Source organism: Sus scrofa, chromosome 5, assembly GCF_000003025.6.
Source record: "Sus scrofa isolate TJ Tabasco breed Duroc chromosome 5, Sscrofa11.1, whole genome shotgun sequence".
Lineage (NCBI taxonomy): Eukaryota > Metazoa > Chordata > Mammalia > Artiodactyla > Suidae > Sus > Sus scrofa.
Genome location: NC_010447.5, coordinates 47354287 through 47376383, shown reverse-complemented (window position 1 = coordinate 47376383; position 22097 = coordinate 47354287). Strand labels below are relative to the sequence as shown.

General features: G+C 38.2%; 1 protein-coding gene across 2 annotated transcripts in view; it reads right to left on the bottom strand.

Annotated features, from left to right (window-relative positions):
• ITPR2 (inositol 1,4,5-trisphosphate receptor type 2) overlaps positions 1–22097 on the bottom strand; it is a 529759-nt gene that overhangs the window by 89298 nt on the left and 418364 nt on the right. For both annotated transcript variants that reach the window (XM_021092919.1, XM_021092920.1), the window contains 3 exons: positions 15548–15740; positions 11518–11643; positions 3695–3870 (listed from right to left, as the gene is read on the bottom strand). In XM_021092919.1, coding sequence (XP_020948578.1) covers positions 3695–3870; positions 11518–11643; positions 15548–15740 — 495 coding nt within the window. The remainder of the gene's footprint in view (positions 1–3694; positions 3871–11517; positions 11644–15547; positions 15741–22097) is intronic.

Below are 22097 nucleotides of genomic sequence, written 5' to 3'. Positions count from 1 at the left end.
TTGTTTAAAAAGGGGGGGGGGACTTTCTATATTTGCTTATCTCTGTGAAAAACACTGAGTTAGAAAAAAAACAAGTCTCTGTGAACTAAAATATAAACACTTTTACGATCATAACAGCCACGTTTTACAATCAAATCCTACTTCGCATATTAGGGGCCTGGTAAATGGTAGCCTTTATTGCTATTGTATCATTATCACTGCTATTGTTCTTTTCTAAATCTTACCACTAATATTCCCAACTGATCGTCTCAGCAACCCAGTAAGGATAGACTAGGCTTTAATACCTTCATTTCACTGATGAGAATAACAACATTAGGCTTGCTATTTGCCTAAGGTCTGGAATTCTGATTCTCATTAAGGCTTAAGTTGTTGGTAGACATTTTTTTTCTTGTTTCTGATACCTATCACTTTATCTTTTTTTTTTTTTTTTTTTTTGTCTTTTTAGGGCTGCACCCACAGCATATGGAGTTGAATTGGAGTTATAGCTGCTGGCCTACACCATAGCCACAGCAATGCGGAATCCAAGCCGCATCTTCAACCTACACCACAGCTCACAGCCCTTAACCCACTGAGCAAGACCAGGGATCAAGCCTGCGTCCTCATGAACACTAGTCAGATTTGTTTCGCTGAGCCATGATGGGAACTCCCTCTATCATTTTAGCAATTATAGTTCCACCTATTACACAATGCAAAGTTTTAAGTGTAAATTAAGTTAGTAAATATGTTAAAATCCAAGTTACAAACATATTTGATTTCTTGTTTTTCCTCCTACCTCCTAGGAAATGATAAACTATAGATATTCTGCAATGAATTGTTACATTAAACTTTAAGGTAAATGATTATTTGTTAAAACAACTTTTCTCAATCTATATAATATCAAGACTATAGCTAAAACTCTTCTGTCAATATCTATCATATCAAAATTATAATTATTCCATTCAATTTGTCCCAAATGAGAGTTGACGACTTTCTTTGGTCAAAATGCCCTGGACTGGCAGATCACAATGTATCATTTGGAGGCTGTGCAAATAAGTGTTTTATGCTACAATGGCTATTAGAGAACCCACAGATTCACACAGTTAATAAAGTTTTATCTCCATGTATATTTCTTCTCATGAAGAAATTAAAATATAAAATTTGACTCTCATACGCAGAGGCATTTCTTGGTGGAACTCTTCTCACCAAACCAGGCAGAAGTTATCTTTTTATCCTGCCACCTGAGGGGGAAAAAAAAAATACTCCCGATGTTTTTGGTCTTCCCAATAGACTTTAAAATGTTATTTATTAACCCTTTATACAGTTTTGAAACTTCTGGATGGCAAGAATCATGCATGCTCTATCATTATCAATTTCTGTTAGATAATGAGACCCAATAGATGGATTTTTGATCCAAATCTATCTAGGTATTATTTCATTTTATCAAATTTGGATTTTCTCACTTGGATTAATGTTTTAATGGGGATCAGTTATCAGTTTATAAATATTATTTGCTTCTTCAAATAATTTGGTTCAACAGTCAATGTATTTTTTTAAAGAAAAATTAATGAGCCAGATGAAGTAATAGGCCTAGAAAAAATGAGATAAATTCATGAAGAGTCCCTAATTTGCTTGGTTGGAAATATTACAAAATTAGCTTATTTCCAAAGCACCAAAAGTTAAGTTCATGTAAACAATTTTTGAAATAAGCGCTAGGTATTAAGGTGGCAAAAAGTGGGGGAGAGAGGTGGGGAGTTGGGCAAGACTACATGTATCAATGTGACAAGCTCAGCCCTTAAGAGACTTACAGAATAGTATTATTTGGTACAGAATTCGTTACTGATAGGCCTCTATGTATGTATAGTACACGTCCCTTTATTCACAATCATTGAGGAGTAATTGGTAATTTGATTATGTGACTGTTCTAGTTTAAGATGGATAGATGATAGATAAATAGATATAGATATATCTGACCTATATACCTTGTCCAATTTTTGAAGAATTATAATAGAGGTCAGAAACATAGATAATAGGGGCCATATAATAGGGACCATACTTGCTCAGCTTTATAATCCTCAAAAGTTTGGTTGACTCTTTCGTTTACTCATTTTCTTTTTTTTTTTTTTTTGGTCTTTTGTCTTTTTGTTGTTGTTGTTGTTGCTATTTCTTGGGCCGCTCCCGCGGCATATGGAGGTTCCCAGGCTAGGGGTTGAATCGGAGCTGTAGCCACCGGCCTACGCCAGAGCCACAGCAACGCAGGATCCGAGCCGCGTCTGCAACCTACACCACAGCTCACGGCAACGCCGGATCGTTAACCCACTGAGCAAGGGCAGGGATCGAACCCACAACCTCATGGTTCCTAGTCGGATTCGTTAACCACTGCGCCACGACGGGAACTCCCCGTTTACTCATTTTCAATAAATATTTGCTGAATTTTTTATGTGTGAGGGACTATACATGTATAAGAATACAAGGATAATCTTTCACTCATTCATCTATTCATTCATCAGCTATTTTACTTAAGAAATCCTTGTTGAGAAGTTTCCATCATGGCTCAGTGGAAATGAACCTGACTAGCATCCATGAGGATGCAGGTTTGATCCCTGGCCTCACTCAGTGGGTTAAGGATCCGGTGCTGCCATGAGCTGTGGTGTAGGTGGCAGACGCAGCTCGGATCTGGCATTACTGTGGCTGTGGTGTAGGCCAGCAGCTACAACTCTGATTCGACTCCTTGCTTGGGAACCTCCATATGCTGTGAGTGTGGCCCTAAAAAGACAAAAGACAAAAACAAATAAACAAACAAAAAACTCCCACAGAAATCCTTGTTGGGTATCAATGATGTTCCAGACAATGAATGATCAATTATTATTCTTAAGAACTATGGAATATATTGGGGAGATAATGCCCATACACAGATACCAGAATATAGGACATTATGTTAGAAAACCAGTTAAAACATAGAAAGTGCTTAGGTATTCAGCAGAATATTAGCAAGACTTATTTGCTTACCTGGCAACTTGTTCTTTCATCAACTTGGTGATTTACCTTTTCTTAATATCCCTGCCATACAGAAAGTTGTCTAGTCCCTTTAAAATTTTATCTCTTCGGTAAAATTACTGCTATCTGTGATAATACTCTGGCTTACTTTTCAACTTAGCTCAAGCTTTAAAATGTGCTCCCTTATTCTAATATTTTAAAATTTAGTGAAAAAAATATTAATCTCATTTACACCTTTCATAAGTTAATAGGTTTTGTTCACACAATAAGAGCTCGATTTCATATTTTCTCTTACAGCAACCCTTTTCCTCTGGTCATTTTATAAAAGGTACCCACTTCGAAAATTCTACTGAATATAATTTAATCTTTCTTGGATGATTCAGAAGTCACTTTAGGATGTTAACAGCGGCACACAGAGTCATTTTTGTCGATAGCTGCCCATATAGGATGCCGAAGGCATTAAAATTGGATTGGGTTAAATTGATTGCAGAACTGGGTCATGCCCCAAATCCTATCATCTTAAATATATCAAATTTTCACTTGCCATTTTTTCTTTCTCTCAAAAATCAATAAAGAAGGTACAGAATTAAACTCTGATTAATTTAGTCTCACAAGGGACTAGAATTTACTGTATAAACAGAATTAAAGCATAGTTACAATTTTATAGTAAGTATGCTTTTAATTCATTCAGAAACACTACAAAGCTAGGTAAAGTACTTACATTAGCTGCACCAAGAAGTATTAACGTAGGCCCAAGACCTATTGTATATATTGATCTGAGCATTATTGACACAAGAAAGGGCCGAATACCCACAGGCTTGGAGAAGAAAAACAGCATAGACGTGCAGATTGCAACTGCTATCCAAAGCAGAACTGAGAACAACGGTGAAAGTGTACCTGTAAAATGTGGAAGAAGTTTATTTTTTACTAAGAACAAAACTAGAATAGGTTAAAATGTTTGCCACTCTATACAATACATCAAGACAAGCCGTAGTTCATGCAACCCATGCTACACACTGTATCTTTAAAGGAACAGTCTTTGTACACATTACTGATGATTACATTTCCAGAGAATCTGTGATGAATTCCAGGCTACTTACACACGTACTAGTTAATGCTCCTTTCATTAAATCTGAGACTTGTTCATCTTTCTCTCCTATGGGAGTTAACATGCTCAATATTTTGAATAGAGATATCTCACTTGGGAAGCTTCATTCAAAATTTATGATTAATGACCAAAAAAATGTTTGGCTAAATCATATCGACTCAAGCACTAACCTCATACCTTGTCCTATTTTCTTATTATCAAGTGTTTACATTACAGACTCCTTGAAAGAATCCAGAATGTAGAATATCCCATCTTTAATGGAATAGACTTCAGGTTTAACTGTTAAAGCACACAAGTGTATTTATGTATGTGAATACATGGGCATATGTTTGAGTATGCATTTAAAAGCCAAAACTCAAAAGTCTTTTTAAAAAAATGTTCAGCTATTTATTTAAAACATCGGAAAACAAAAGTTCCACGTGTTTCAAAACTGAACTCCTTTACAACAAAAATTTCTCTAGAAATTGTCCCCAGAGGGGTTTAAAAATACACTTCCTTTTTACAAAAGGACAATTCATTGACATTTGCACTAACATGTAGATTCCAGGAATCCCCCACATGCAGTGGTATACTTGCAGAAGTTAATTACAGGTCAACAAACACTCTTGGGCTGATTAGACCTCAAACATGTGTCTATAGGCCAATGGCGTCAGAGGGGAAACAACAAAAGAGACTTTCCACTAGTTATTTCTTTGGGCCACACCTCCTTTTACTATTTAAAAAATAAACTTCTGCGTGAAAACACCCTGAGTACTCTTATGTGTGTAGAGTTTCTGTATTACCATGGAAACCATGGGATTACAATAAATTCTTTGCAAGCCTTTATTTAGTTCAGAGTGAGTGCTGATGGCTCAAAAGTCAGTAGGAAGAAGAGTTCCCTGGTGGCTTAGCAGTTAAGGATCCAGTATTGTCACAGTTGTGGCTCAGGTCACTGCTGTGGTACAGGTTCCATCCCTCTTTCAGGAACCTCTGCATGCAACAGGCACAGGGCCACCGCTCCCTACCCCCAAAAGTAGGCAGGAAGATCCTGTCAGACATGAAAAAACTAAACAAAGAACGGATAATGAACAGCCCTGATTCAGACATGTTTGTTTTTGCAATGTTGTTCTTCTATTATGTCTTAAAGCAAGTAGTGATGAAAGACAACTGGCAGGAGAAATCTGATCTGCCCCCTCACCAAATTTATGATCTGGTAAGATTCCTTCGAAGATGGAGGGGGAAAAAAGGAGTAAGCTCCAGGCCTGCTCTGGAAATCACCTTCAACTCCTGTCCTCTGGGAACATTAACAAGACGGGTACATTACTCATATTTATTAAGATGTTGGCTTTAAGCCCTCTTGGTCTATCAAAACATAGCCTGACCACCAACTGCCCTGGCCTCATAGATCTCAAAGAGCCACGGGGAGAATGATGCCTTAAACTTTCCCTCCTGCTTACTGGGCTGCCATCAGGATGCGAGCTCTGTAAGGGTGAGGACCCCTTCTGGGCCCATCACAGTGCCTGGCATGCAGTAACAACTATTTGTTGGCTAAATGAATAAACAGAAACATAATCTTTGAGCTCATTTTGAGTAAATAACTAGACTCCAGCTATAAAATCCCCAAGTGGTGGGGCTTCCCTCTTAAATTTATTAAAATTACCAACATCTTCACATATTTAATAACTCACAGCAAATAACAGGACTCTTCAGTATAATCCATAAGCAATGCCTTGGTGTGGCATTCTTCTTTTAAGAGTCTCAGCTTTGTCACTGATAGTCACTTTGTGCATTGGGTCATTCATGTCTGATACACTAACCACATCTTGACTTGCTCTTTCCCAGACAATATCTGGTTTGCTGAGATTTTCCCTCGATTAAATAAGAAATTATAACCAAGGAGTTCCCATCATGGTGCAGTGGAAATGAATCCAACTAGGAACCATGAGGTTGAGGATTCAATCCCTGGCCTTGCTCAGTGGATTAAGGATCTGGCATTGCCGTGAGCTGTGGTGTAGGTCGCAGACGCAGCTCGGATCCTGCATTACTGTGGCTGTGGTGTAGGCAGGCAGCTGTAGCTCTGATTTGACCCCTAGCCTGGGAACCTCTATATGCCATAAATATAAAAAAGGTTGCAATTCTCACTAAAAATAAAAGAAAGAAAGAAATTATAACCAAGCACTTAAAACTGGGCATTTGATCCCTTTGTAGTGAGAACTCAAAGTGTCTAGCCTAGTACCTTGAATATAGGTTAGTGTTAAGCATATATTTGTGAAAAGCAAATATATTTAAAAGTTACTTAAAATGGCTATTGATTTACAGTATTGTCAACTGACAATTGATAGCACTTTCGTCCTGTAAGAATGCTCATATTGTTTTCTAGCTGAAGATTTGATGCTAAAAAAAGAAACTGAAATCCTCTGAGCAACTCTAGAGAAGACAGGACAGATGTTCAAAGTCATTTGTTACCCACTAAGGGTGGAAAGATGGGACTGTCTTCTTAATACTTTATATTTGTATTCACTTTCTATAATGAGCTTGTATTACTTTTATAACAGAAAATTTTTTTAGAATTCACTCTATCCATTTTTAAATATTAGAAAGTGTGATATTTGTCTTTAATAAAAGAAAATTCAAATAAAAATTGGAGACCTCAATTCTACTCTCCTATCTACCTCACACTGAGTTGTTTATAAGTTTACTTCCAGAATATGCTTCTTACTTCATTCCTCTGTCTCCTGCTCTGCCTCTTAAGAATTTCCTGTTTCTTCTGCCTCAGTCCAGCTAAAATAGACTAGATAGCTAAAGTAGACTAGATAAATCTGCAAGTGTTCTTTACTCTTGTTGCTCACTTCTTCCTTCATCCCTTAGCTGAGCTCCTGGAGGACAAGGACAGCTTTCCCAACCTTGGTATCTCTAGGGCCTAGCACAGTGCCTGGTATCCAGCTGCACTCCATCAATGGTTGTTATTGAGAGGAATGCACTAAAATCATGTTGAAGAACTTATTTCCTTTAACACAAAGCACTTGAGAGTCAGAAAAATGACACCCAAAATTTGAACACGATCTTCTTTTTAAATCACATCCTATCTGCATGTAAGAAAGTCCCATGGCAGCAATTTTCTCTGTTAACTGGTCTGCCTTTGCCAGACTGGCAGGGATGGTTGGCATGGCAACGCTCAACTTCTGCGCAGACATCTAGGAGATTCCCTAGTATCAACAGCTGTGGTTTCGGCCACAACTAGCATAGCCTCATTCCTCAACTTTGGCACAAGTTTCTTTTTGAGAGAAGCACATGTTAAACACATAAACCAGTCAACCAAACAAGGAAACCCAGACCCAAACCTAGAGCCACACAAATAAGCCTTAGATTCCTGAACAAATTCAAACAGAGCTCCTCAAAGCCTGGCAATGAAGGGAGATTACGTGCAGTGGGAGCTGGGAGGGTGCGTGCCCTATAAGCCGATCCTCTGAGAATCACCTTCCCTTTAATTATTGTGCACTACCGCCCTGCTTGAATGGAGACACTATTCTCTCAGTTAATATTATAACCCAAGTGTGACGCATATATCCAGGCACAAGTGTTCCTAGAAGCTCTTGTGTGGTCAGGCTGTAAAATATGCTTGGAGAAAGCCTCACTGCCACCCTGGCCACAGTGATTCCAGAGACGCTCACGTTAGGATCTGGGGTTGGGAAAAGTGGCCCATTTTGATCACAGGTCTTTTTTCGGCCCAGGATTCACCAGGCGTTATGGTGATTAACTTCTATACTCAAAATCCCCGGACCTCAAGGTTGGACGGTGTCTTCATATTTACTTCTTTTTTAACTTTGTATTTCAAAACTCTTTCAGACTAAAATCATAAATATAATACAAAATTCCCATGTACCCTTCACCTAGATGCCTCAAATGTTGATGGCTTACCTAATCACATTACAATGACCAATATCAGGAAATTAATATGACAAGAGACCTTAGTCAACGTTCATCAGTTGCCCAATTAATGTCTTTTTTCTGGACTGGGATCACACATTGCATTTAGCTCTCATGTCTCTTTAGTCTCTTTTAATTTAATTCTTTCACATTTCTTTGTCTTTCATAAGCTTCAAGAGTACTGACCAATAATTTTATAGAATGTCCCTCCTCAATTTGTCTGAGATCGCCTCAGTTTACGTATTTTTGGCAAATGACGCTATGTCCCTGTTGCTGTGTCTCATTACTGGTGACATTAACACTGATCACATAATTAAAGTGATTTCTCTACTTTAAAATCACTCTTCTTTCTTTTATAATAAGCATATTATGAGGAAATACTTTAAGATGATGTCAGTATCCTGTTTCTCATTATACTTTTTCATCCAACACTCACCTATTGGCATCCATGGATGATTACTACCATGTAATATTTGCCAAATGGTGACATTCTATTTCCATTACCCCTTCTACATTTATTAATTGGAATATTATTGTAAGGAAGAGCTCTCTCATCTATCAATACGGCTTTCTGGATTCTTATTTTATTCTGTGGGTACATAATACAATATGTATTATGGTTGACATTTTTTTTTTCTCCAAATTTCCACAGATTTGGCCAATGAGAGGCCTTTCAAGTTGGATCTTGTGTTCTTTGATCTGTCCCCATCATTTATCACTTTTTGGAGGGGATTTTCAAGATCAACTAATTCATTTGTGAATCGCCCCAAAGTGCTCCAGCCAAGGCATCATCCAGTCTATGTTTGACAACATCCAGCATTAGAGACTTACATGTCCAAAATAGAGTGTATCTTCTCCAGCCAGTTCTGGTGGCCAGGTGTGCTTATCTGTCTTAACTTTGTTTCCTTGGCCTTCCCAGCTATGCCAGACCGCGTAACTGAAGGGTTGAGGCTCAGTTAATCCTGACCAAAATTGCAGCCTTATTCATCGAGTTATAATTAAATAGCACATCTAGAACTATAATCAGATCACCCAAACATAACCTTGGGATTCCATGTTGCCACAATGGCAGGTCATGCCTTCCCTTTCTTGTTAGCACCATACCCACACGCAGACAACCAGGAGTGAGCCTCCGTTTTGGTTACTATTGTTAATTTCTCAGTCCCTTTTGAAGAGTAAAGTCTGCCTCTTCACCTGAAGATCACCCACCATGTTTTCCTGTCTTGTGTTTGTTAGTCCTACTTCTTTCTGAGGCTGGAGACTACTCCAAATTCTCCTACATAGGCGGTTTCAAGTTCTTGCTCATGGACCAGCAGTATTAGCAACACCTCTGGAAACTTGGTAAAAAAAATACTCATTTCCAGACTCTACTCCCAAATTATTGCCATAAACGTAAAGTGCTTATTTTACAGGATTGTCAGGAAGATGAAATGACATTATGTATGTGACATGCTTAGCATTTGGTCTGATCCAGTCTAAATGGTAAACAATAACAGCCGCTATTATCACGATCAGTATTACTATTATAACAGTTCTTGGGCAGATATTAAAAATGTATCAGGTGTTCTACCTTCTCCTGAATGAGTAAAGAGTCAGGGGTGGGGAGGGAAGAACTGCCCATCACCATTATATTTCATGTACAATAGGTGGCAGCAGAGGCTATATACTTTGGCTCTGGTGGTCTCCTAAGGGCTCTCATGGCATGCAACTCAGGGAAAATGATGACCTGTATTCAGGAGCACCTGTTATCTATATGCTCCCAATCTAAATGTTCATACTGAAATGTTCTAGATGGTAAACAAAAGCGTTAAACTTCTACTCTGAGATCAGCCATTCTTTAGCATCTTTGGGCTTTCATCCCTTTATAAACTGTCAAATGAGGGTTTGATATTAGATGATTTCTAGAATTGCTTCCATATCTAAGAGTTTATGCCTCTATTCACCGGGATGTTACAATCTACTCTCAGCATTCTGTGTGCAGATGATATGAATTTATCATTTCATGCTGGACTTCTCTCCTCACAAGAGTTACATTCTTCTCTGCCAAGAAGGCTATCATCACTAAATGAGACTAAACACAGTGAAGAGAGGGCTGTTTCCACTTCCTGCTGCATTTGCAACTTCCCCACAATGGATGGCCAAATGTTTGCTATGTTTTCATCGCTGTTTAACTCACACATGTACTCCACTGCCAAATATTCTTCTTTTATTGGCACTGGCGTGCTTCTAGAAGAAAAATCTAGCCTTTTAATGATGACTCAGATTACACCAAAGGTTAGAACTTTTGATATCTGCTATCTATCTGCAACGGACCTTTGAAATAGCAAATTACTCCCGCACTTCCATTTCTCTTCCTGCTTCCCTCCAGTTCCTTTGAAATAAGCTTAAATACCTCTCTCTCTTATCATACTGTCCTTTTCACTGAGCTTTCCTTTGTAGTATTAATATTTACCTTGCAACAACAACAGCAACAGCAACTAAGCTTTATCGAATGCTTACCAGCTGCTATTCTAAGTGCTTTCTTTTCAGCATCTCATTAAATTGTCACAATAACCCTATCAACAGATGAGATACAAAAGGACCACATGGTTATTATTTGCTGGTATCTCACATCTTGTCCTCTAAGCCATTCTTTCAACACCCATTCCCAAGTTATTCACCTGATTGTATCCAAGCCTATGCCAGAGCCACAGCAACGTGGGATCCAAGCTGCGTCTGCAACCTACACCACAGCTCACTGCAATGCTGGATCCTTAACCCCCCAAGCAAGGCCAGCAATCGAACCCGAAACCTCATGGTTCTTAGTCGGATTTGTTAACCACTGAGCCACGACGAGAACTCCCTGTATCCAAGTCTTTGACATATTCATATTCCCATGCACTTCTGCCAGATTTATACAAAACTTAATTTCCACAGTCCCACTCTTTAGCATGCCTCTCTCATTATTTTCCATTTCACTTAACCTGGGATAATTTCTAATCTTTGCTTTTGCAAAACTTGATGTATTATTAGTTTAATAACATTAACTTTATAGTCAATACCCTTTATGCTCTATTATTATATTCCATCTTATGCTGTACATTTAAAAATTGTTTTTCATATTATCTGTGGAAATCTTAGACAATACTGAAGGCAAAGAGAAAATAGAGCTTCTACTATTTAAAGTAACCACAATCAGTATTTTGGCATACATCCTCATTTTCCCATATGTTTATATAATTGAGATGATATAGTATAAAAATGCTTTAGGTCACAAAATAATTTTTTCATTGTCTTATTTGCCAGTATATAATATAGCTCTACTAGCTCTTCTGTGTATGAGCTTTTTGAAAAAATATTTATATTGACTATAGTTTTCTGCCTCCTCTACTTACCATCAATCTCTACTTCCAGTGAATAAAGAAAATCTATTTAACAAGAATTAAACTATTATAATTGGGGAGCTCTAAATAGTTAATTAAGGCAGGTATCCACAGTATGGTTTTTAGAACTCCACAATATTTATCATTTAACGATAGACAAGTACTTGCCTTCATCTCCATCATCCCCAAAGGGGTAGAAGAGAGCCACAGCCAAGTTGATGAACACAGCCAGGTTGAAGGAGATGCTCCCCCAGAGAGAAATGTGCCTTGAGAACCAGAACAGGGCTGGGTTACCTAGTGGGCAAGAAATGCAGTGGGACAGAACAGAAAATGAATTTTGGTTTCCACACTGGAGCCAACCCAAATGACATTTTACTTAATGTGTTTTTGTAAACTACTATAATAGCATGTTCGTTTATTGATTTATTGACATATTTTTTATGGCTGCACCCATGCCATATGCAAGTTCCTGGGCCAGGGATTGAATCCGAGCCATAGCTTTATAACCAAACCATTGTAGGAAGGTAAGTAATTCTGCAACTCCTAGAGGTGGTTAGAAAAGATGATTCTAAATTAATTCTCTTTAATACATCCTTAAAGTGGATTAGGGGTTTAGCAGCCACCTGGGGCCCTCTTTTAATGGTATGGTCTACACTGCTGTATAATTTAGTAGTAATATGGATAAATTGGTCTCATTCTCATATCTTAAAGTCAAATTAAAACCCAAACCCCTCGCACAAATATATCTCTGGTGAAAACTTCTATGATACAGTCATAGTTGCCTGAAACCATGAAAGTTAATAGTGTGGCACAGCACTGCTTACTGGGAACTAGTGATTTATAGCACTAAGTTTTAAACCTTTAGGCTTCCTAAGAACTTTTTGGATTTGCAACACCAGAAGTAAATGAAAGATATAATAAGACCTACCAATAAGTGGGCAAGGCTTTGATGAATATTTTCAGAAATGGGATTCTGTACTGTCATCAGAAATCAATTAACAAATGCATCTACTGAATACAATTTACATTAACCAAAAATCACTTCTTTTCACCTCTCCTAAAAAAACTGAACAGATATGTAATGCATATAAGTATGACACGTGACTTATTCAGGTCTTGCCCATGCTGTAAGTCTTCATACCTTAACATCAGGTTTAAGATATTGGCATTAACTGAGAGGAAAAAGCACATCAATTTTCAAATCAAAATTTTAAACTTTCCAAATTATGTTATGAGAATTCCAACACTGAAGTAGGCCATGATTAGCCATGGCATTTAGCAGACTAATGTGTCATAAATTGTAAACATCTGCATCTCCATCATTCCTGAATTAGGAGTCCTCATTTTAAAAAGCAGAATATTAAGACAAAATTAGAAGATGTTGATACATACATTTGTAATAATAAATCCATCAAATGAATTAGATTCTGTCTATAACCTCATCATAAGCTGATTCCAAATTGTAAAAGTAAACTTTATACCAGAAATTCTTTTAATATCTGTCTTTTGATAAAAGACAATATATTTATCTGCAAAAGCACAGATCCCACAAGTCCTAGTTCATTATTCAATTTACTTTTTGTTAAGAATAAAATGTATGTTTATCAAATTGAGTTTTCATATGTTTTGGACACACCAAATTTTCTCTGAATTCCATAAGATTCTACATGGTAAAACGCTAAGGGAGAATAACTTCTTTAATTTTTTCAAATATTCTGCTAAGAAAACCTGATGATGCATGCTACAGTCTTATATCCAAAGATGGCATGTGTCAAGCTCAACCAAATTAAAAAACCACAGTCATTGAAGTTCCTAGGAAACTAAAATGATGAAGCTTGGAGATCCTGTTGTGGTTCATCAGGTTAAGAACCCAACACAGTCTCCATAAGAATGTGGGTTTGATTCCTGGCTTCGCTCAGTGAGTTAAGGTGTTGCCTTGAGCTGTGGTGTAGGTCACAGACGCAGCTCGGATCTGGTGTTGCTGTGGCTAGAGCGTAGCCCTCAGCTGCAGCTCTGATTCAACTCCTAACCCAGGAACTTCCATATGCCACAGGTACGGTCATAAAAAGAAATAAAATGATAAAATAAAATAAAATAAAATAAAATGATGAAGTACTGCTGAATGAGGTATTGAGAACATACGTTTGCCTGTCTGGAAAACTTTTCCCAAAGACAGAAAAGACCTAATTAAAAATTTTCCCTTATTTTTTTTTGAGTGAATAATTTTTTTTAATATGGTAATTTTTAAAATTGTTATTTCCCCGATACAATTTTTTTTTCTACTGTACGGCACGGTGGCCCAGTTACACATACATGTATACTTTTTTTTCTCACATTTTTATGCTCCATCATAAGTCCATCAACAGATGATTGGATTGAGTGACGAATTTTTATTTAAACCCTCAGAAATCAAAGAGGACCAAATGGTGAGTTTGAGTACCATAACAGAAAATCTCACCTAACTGTTCCATCATTCAGAGAAATGAACAAACCCAAACGTGACAAAACTCAAATTTTCATGTAATTGTTACAAGTGAATGTAAATGAATTAATGATTTTATCATAAGCTTTCTTTAATCATATGAAAATGTATGGACTTTACATGACCTAACAAAAGATATGAAAAACTTAATGAAGCACAATTCTTTAAAATTTCTCAAGCTTTTTTTTTACAGGATGCAGAATGTACTTGAAATGATTAAATAACTTAAGCTGATTATTTTTTTTTTTGGCCATATCAGCAGCATTGGGAAGTTTCCAGACCACAGATAGAACCTGAGCCACAGTAGTGACAACACTGGATCCTTAATCACCAGGGAACTCCAAGATCATTCTTTTTTTCACTGCTAACTGTTTTAACATCAGCTTAACCCCCATGCCTGGTATTCAAAATGATCAGCTTTTTGAACTAGAAAGATCATATAAGACTAGGAATTAAGTAAGGTCCCCTATCAATTTTTGTTAAAAATTTAGGGTGTTACTTACCTAGGAAAATAAAATTTACTTTCAACTCGAATTTTTTTTTTAATTAAATTAAATTTAATTTAATTTTATTTTTTTTTTGTCTTTTGTCTTTTTTGTTGTTGTTGTTGTTGTTATTGTTGCTATTTCTTGGGCCGCTCCCGTGGCATATGGAGGTTCCCAGGCTAGGGGTTGAATCGGAGCTGTAGCCACCGGCCTACGCCAGAGCCACAGCAACGCGGGATCCGAGCCGCATCTGCAACCTACACCACAGCTCACAGCCATGCCGGATCGTTAACCCACTGAGCAAGGGCAGGGATCGAACCCGCAACCTCATGATTCCTAGTCGGATTCGTTAACCACTGCGCCACGACGGGAACTCCTTTTTTTTTAAATTTTAAATTTCAATATTTACAAATACACTTGAGACCTGAGAAGTAAGTAACGGGAACTGAATTATGATAACTTTAAACTGTGACATTATAACCTTGCTTGCCCTATTTGAATATAAGGGTCACCCAATTTTCACTCTGCTTTGGTGAGTTCCAGATATGTTGAAAGAAAGAATACCTTTCAGGGAAAACATTAAACAATCTACTCAGTCATAAATCACAGAGAGGAGAGGGCAAGCCTGCTGGTGTTGATAGATAATGTCCTGACGTCTCTCCATCCCATTCACTGATGGTCAAGGCCAGTCAGGGTCTATTTGTGGAGTTCAAACCTGCAGCTGTTTCACGGCTGAAATATCCAGCTGCAGTCTCGGATGTCATAATATTTATAAAACTATAGGATCAGCACTAAAAGGCTATCTAATTAGTCAGAGTTTTCTGTTTTCCTTAAGCCGCAGGTGTCTTGGCTCCAGCTGTAGACTGAGCTGACTTTTTTTTTTTTTTTTTTTTTTTTGTCTTTTTAGGGTTGCACCTGTGGCATGTAGAGGTTCCCAGGCAAGGGGTCATATACTCCAGCATATGACACAGCCACAGCAATGCCAGATCCTTAACCCACTGAGCGAGGCCAGGGATCAAAACCACAACCTCATGGCTCCTAGTCTGATTTGTTTCTGCTGCACCACAACGGGAACTCCCTGAGGTGACATTCTTAAGCCTATAAGTGATTTCAGTAACATCAGATGGCAAGAAATTAAGAATCAATTTAAACAAATGCTATCATGTATCCCAAAGTACCTATGTATCAGTCTTTATGCTCAAAATGAACCATTTCAATTTACTGTACTTACTCCTGATTTTCTTCTGCCACTTCATCTCATTGTAGAGATCCTCTGTTTGATGGAAAAAGTCATTCACTTTACTTCCTTGTTCATCCCTTTCTGTGGTATTGAACACACGACACTTGGATTCTCGCGTGAGGTATTCACATATATTGGGGACAGGAAACACTATTTGTTCCATGGTCCTATCATGCCGAACAATCTGAAAACACGAATTTGCGTTTGTTTCAGGCTCTGGACAGTCTCAGACTATTTTCTGTTCTAGCATGAGTTTATTATTGATATTTCATGAATTCAGTTATGAAAAATTATGCCAACTTAAAGTATCTGACATAGTCCTTTACTGTATGACTTTACATTTTCCTCTTTAAATGAGAGAGATTAACCGCCCATTGTGTCATCAATATTACACTGTGTTATAAATAATAAAACCCCAAATCTTTAGTCTTTCTGCATTAGCGTTAAACTCTGGCCACCCATTTTTATTTTTGTGAAGCACATCAGAGAACTAAGGGAGTCTTAACTGGCAAGTGATTGGCTATATAACCTTAAGCAAAGCACTTGGTATATTTATATCTTGCTCTTAGCCTGTTCTTCCTAAAAAGGGTTGTTGGGGAACAAATGACATACTCAACATGATGTGCCCTGAGTCCTACAGAGAAAAATGCTTTATGTCATTAAAACGTTTTCCTATTCATGGCAAATCATATTTTTTTGTAGGTATAATATCCATTCAAGCATATACCCAGATGTGAATATTCATTATTTTGAACTTCTGTTATTTAGTATTTGAAATAGTTTAATCCCTTTAGGCAAAAACCAAATCAAACCATGGTAAACATTTTCATACAGCTTCCCTATGTCACAAGGGTTTGAATAGACTAAGTCTCAAATTCATATTATATACTCTACCTAGCGTTCAGTAATGAATCAAGATTGATTTAGGCCAAAGGAATCATTCATTTTCCTTTGATACTAACTGGTATAGTGATGAGCACATGGCCTAGTTCTGGAAAGTGAGGCATAAGGAAAAATACCCTGGAGTTGGGAGGTGCTCCCAGGAAACATTTTGCTTCCTGAAAAGACACAGAGCCTCAGGAGGCAAATAATATTACAACAAAAAATCAAATACATGGAGTCCCCATTATGGCTCAGCAGTAACAAATCAGACTAGTACCCATGAGGATATGGGTTCAATCCCTGGCCCTGCTCAGTGGATTAAGGATCTGGCATTACATGAGCTATGGTGTAGGCTGGCAGCTTCAGCTCTGACTCCACCCCTAGCTTGGGAACTTCCATATGCTGCAGGTGCAGCCCTAAAAAGAAAAAAAGAAAATCAAATACACAACACAAAATCTCTTCTTTGCCTGTACCCTTTTCCTTTCTACTTAGAACAAAAGGTGGTCTTGATGCTTGAAAGTCTGGCAGCCATTTTGCAACCATGAGGTGAGGTATCACCAGCATAGCAAGGAAGACCTAGCAGAAAAGATGGAAAATGTGTTTGAAGACATCACTGAGTCATTGAATCAATTATAAAACTACTGGTATCCCCGGACTTCCCATTCTGGGAAGATAATCAAATATTTTGATTGAGGGATAATCAAATATTTCGATTGTTTAAAAAACCTGTCAGGCTGGTATTCTGTTACTTGTAACTGAAACTATCCTAAATGCAAACTATATGCTGGAATACTGTCATAAAACAAAGAAGATAAAATTTGTAGTGACAAAAATTCATGATCATAGGTTTAAAAAAAATAAATTGTACAAAAGAAGAACTGGATCAATTTGGTATGGGAAGCAACTATGTGAGGAAAAATGGTTTACTTGATCCAACAATGTCAAACATTTAAAAATATCTCATGGAGTTCCCATCGTGGCATGGTGGTTAAAGAATCCGACTAGGAACCATGAGGTTGTGGGTTCGGTCCCTGGCTTTGCTCAGTGGGTTAAGGACCTGGTGTTGTGGTGAGCTGTGGTTTAGGTCACAGACGTGGCTCGAATCCCGCGTTGCTGTGGCTCTGGCATAGGTTGGCAGCTACAGCGTCAATTAGACCCCTAGCCTGGGAATCTCCATATGCCACGGGGAGCAGCCCTAGAAAAGACAAAAAGATAAAAACTAAAAAAATTTAAAAAAAAATCTCAGAGTGCATTTAAGAAATAATGTCTTGGAGTTCCTGATGTGGTTCAAAGGGTTAAGAACCTGACATAATATCCATGAGGAAGCAGCTTCAATCCCAGGCTTTGCTTAGTGGGTTAAGGATCTGGTGTTGCCACAAGCTGTGGTGCAGGTCACAGATGGCAGTTGGATCTGATGTTGCTGTGGCTGTGGCGTTGGCTCCAGTTGCAGCTTCTATTTGATCCCTAGCCTGGGAACTTCCACATGTCACAGGTATGGCTATAAAAAGGAAAAAAAAAAAAAAAAGAAATAATGTCTTGATTACTGTACGTCAAGGCTTCAGCCCCTTTATGACATTATGTTTGATCCTGGTGGTTCCATTTTTAAGGGGGCATTTAGAGACTGCAGAGATTACTGAAAGAGATGGGAATGTGTTAACCTTAAAAAGTCAAAAATTGATTCTTTTTCAATACATGTATTCAACAAATGCTTATTTAGCCCTTAGGTGATGATCCCTGTGAAATTCAAAGTGAAAAACCAACTCGAACCCCAATCTATAAGAGCTTGTAGTTTAGTAATCACAATGGTTCTTCAAATGTTAGAGTTATCCTGTTGACAGTGAAGCAAATATTCTAAACAGTGGGTAAACATTAAAGTGGGCTAGAGTACATTATTTATCAAAAAATAACTTTTGGGAAGTTCCCCTTGTGGCTCAGTGGTTAACGAATCTGACTAGGAACCATGAGGTTGCAGGTTCCAGCCCTGGCCTTGCTCAGTGGGTTAAGGATCTGGCGTTGCCATGAGCTGTGGTGTAGGTTGCAGACTCGGCTTGGATCCTGCGTTGCTGTGGCTCTGGTGTAGGCTGGTGGCTACGGCTCTGATTCGACCCCTAGCCTGGGAACCTCCATATGCCGTGGGAGCGGCCCTAGAAAAGGCAGGAAAAAAAAAAGACAAAAAAAAATAGTAATAACTTTTGGGAGTTGCTATTGTGGCACAGCAGAAACGAATCCAACTGGTATCCATAACGATGCAAATTCAATCCCTAGCCTCGATTGGTGGATCAGGGATTTGGCACTGCTGTGAACTGTGGTATGGGTTGCAGACGCAGCTCAGATCCTGCGTTACTGTGGCTGTGGTGTAGGCCAGCAGCTGTAGCTCCAATAGGAACCCTAGCCTGGGAACTGGAAACTTCCATATGCTGCAGGTGCAGCCCTAAAAAGAAGAAAAAAAACAACCAAACTTTCTATTTATTAGAGTCATTCCAAATCAGATGTTTCCTCCTGAAGTAGTGAAATCACTATCACAGCAAGAATTTAAACCATTTTCTGCTTTAAACTATAAAGCAATTCCTCCTTGGATAGGTGAGAAGACCTGATAACCCACAAGGTCCTTCCTATTTCCCAGGGTCTTTGAGTCTGTAACATGTAGACAAACTATTATTTTCAACAATATTCATTATTTTGGTTATGTTCCAAGCACAGACATTCTTTGTCTCATATTGTCCTCCATCATGCTCCATCACAAGTGTTCAGTTTGGGAATTAAAAAGATAATCAAGACCAGCCTCCGCCTCAAGTAGAGGACCAGTGACACAGAAGAAGCTATCACTATTCCAACATGACATATGAAACCAACAGAATGATCATAGTGCTATGGCAGCACAGCAGCATAAAATTAATGAGTGGCTAAAGGAAGGAGGGGAGTCCTCTCTGAATAGGTCATAAGAGCTGGTCTTTGAATGAGCATCAGGATTGGTCAACGTGAAGAGCTGAGATCATCAGCCCAGACCACTCCTTTCAACCCTGAACTTGTATATCCAACTTCATGCATTCATCAAAGTCACCTCAAATTCAACTTATCCAAGAATCAACACATGATCTTCTCCTACATTTTAATTGCCAAAGCAAGGATCCTCCTGCTAACACTGATTTCTATCTGTTTGTTCAACCCAGGAGCCCAGGGGGCAGCATTTCCCTCACCTTAACATGTGTGATCAAATACCAAGCATCAAGCCCTGTGCATATGTATGTGTGTATGTATAAATATATGTGTGTCTATTTTCTCCAATCTATTCATCTTCAATACCACCATCTCACTCTTTTCTTTCTTTCTTTCTTTCTTTTTTTTTTTTTTTTGCTTTTTAGGGCCTCACCTGAGGCATATGTAAGTTCCCAGGCCAGGGGTCGAGTTGGAGCTACAGCTGCTGTTCTACACCACAGCCACAGCCACAGCAGATCTGAACTGCATCTGCAACCTACACCATAGCTCACGGCAACACCAGATCCTCGACCCACTTAGCGAGGCCTGGGATTGAACCTGCGTCCTCATGGATACTAGTCAGATTCATTTCCACTACACCCACTATGGTAACTCCTCTTTTCTATCTTCTCATCCCATCTTCCTGCATACCTTGCCCTGTTCTCCTTTCCAATCCTTTCTCCACACAACTTGAATAATCTTTTGAAAAGAGCCAGCCCTCTCTTATATGCTTTCACCTTCCCTTCATTTAATTCTACCTAAAATCTGATGGCCAAACTTTAGTAGAGAGAAGCTTGTATTCAATCTTCAATGTAGACTTCATGGCAACCTTCTCTGTGAAATCGATGCTGATATTCCCCACGCACAGTTAATCACTATTTTCTCCACATTTCCTTGGCTTTTGTTTAGATACAATTATTACACTTCTGTATGTATATGTCACTGATAGCAAGTAAAGGCTCAGTAAACATTTACAGAATGTAAGTATTTAGAGCTACACCTCTCCTCACTGCTGGGAACCAATAAAAGTCAAGTTTCAACAACAGCTTCCATTTCTTACACACAAGTATTAACCCAACCACGACCTCTGGCTTACCTGTTATCCTACCTGCCCATTCTGCCTACCATTCCTGATATTTTTTTTAATTTAAAAAAAATTCTTTAATGATTTTTATTTTTTCGATTATAGTTGGTTTACAGTAATCTGTCGATTTTCTACTGTACAGCAAAGTGACCCAGTCTCACACACACACACACACACACACACACACACACACACACATTCTTTGTCTCATATTATCCTCCATCACAAGTGACTAGAAATAGTTCCCAGTGCTATGCAGCAGAATCTCATTGCTTATCCATTCCAAACGCAATAGTGTCATTTTCTATACTAATCATTAGCTCTGAACTTTGACTTCTGGGACCTTCCTCAGAATCTTCGTGGCTTGATGATCTATTTGTATCAATTTCTCTGGCCTCTGGATTTTTCCAGCTTCCTGGTTCCTAAGCACCTGATATGGTGAGCAATGTTTTGGCTGCTGGTCTGGCTCACGGGTTGCCCTAGGTCAAACCTTCCCCTCGAAGCTATTAGTCTTTATCAATGTGAGCAAGGAATCCATTTGGGACCCAAGGTGATAATGCTCATTACTGCAAAGGTTTAGTAATAGTAAACAATAAGGTAGAGTGATTATCCATCCTGAGAGTTCATGGCAGTGATGCCATCATGCACTCTGCTGAAAACTAAGAAATATCTGCCAAAGTGAATGAATGAGTGAATGTAAATTACGAGTGACAGGCGTCAACTGCTCTACTCACTTCTGCCTGATTAGCTCTGCCAACTAGTGTCAAAACGATGCCGTAGCTAGTAAATGACAGCCAGATGGGTCTCACAACACATAATGATTAAGGCCATGTAGACACACACCTCCTGAACTGCCGCCGGCCCTTAAATAAGGTCTCATTGATGGGTGGTGGGGCTCAATTGCTATAGAGTGAAATGGAAACTGTTGAACCATTCCAAGTTCATGCTACTGATATGACAATTTTAGTAATGCCTTCTGTTTCTCCTACTCTTCTGAATACTTTCTTATACAGAGACCTCTATTTTAATAAGCCTTCCATAGTTTTTAGAAAGAAACCATTTCTTGAATGATAGCATCTATAATAATCCCTTTTTTACTCAATAGTCTATAATAACCTATACAGGAAAAGAATCTGAAAAAGAATGAGTATATGTATATGTAAAACTGAGTCACTTTGTTGTATACCTGAAACTAACACAACATTGTAAATCAACTATATTTCAACGATTAAAAAAATAAACAAGTGACAAGGATATACTGGATAGCACAGGGAATTAGTGCCATTATCATGTAATAGCTTTAAATGGAGTATAATCTATACAAATACTGAATCACCATGATGTGCACCTGAAACTAACATAACATTGTAAATAAACGATGCTTCAATTTTTAAAAAATCCTATCTCTAAAATATCACCGCTTGGCAATGACTGATCTTTCAGGATCAAACAAAACAAAAACAAAAACAGTTTTCTCCTTGCAAAAGAGAATGCAGATACAGTTCTGGTCAAAAAATACAGGCAACTTTAAAATATGTACACATCCATTTCTTGTAGATCTCTCCCATCTCTCCCTAAAAGTTGTTTTACTATCAACTT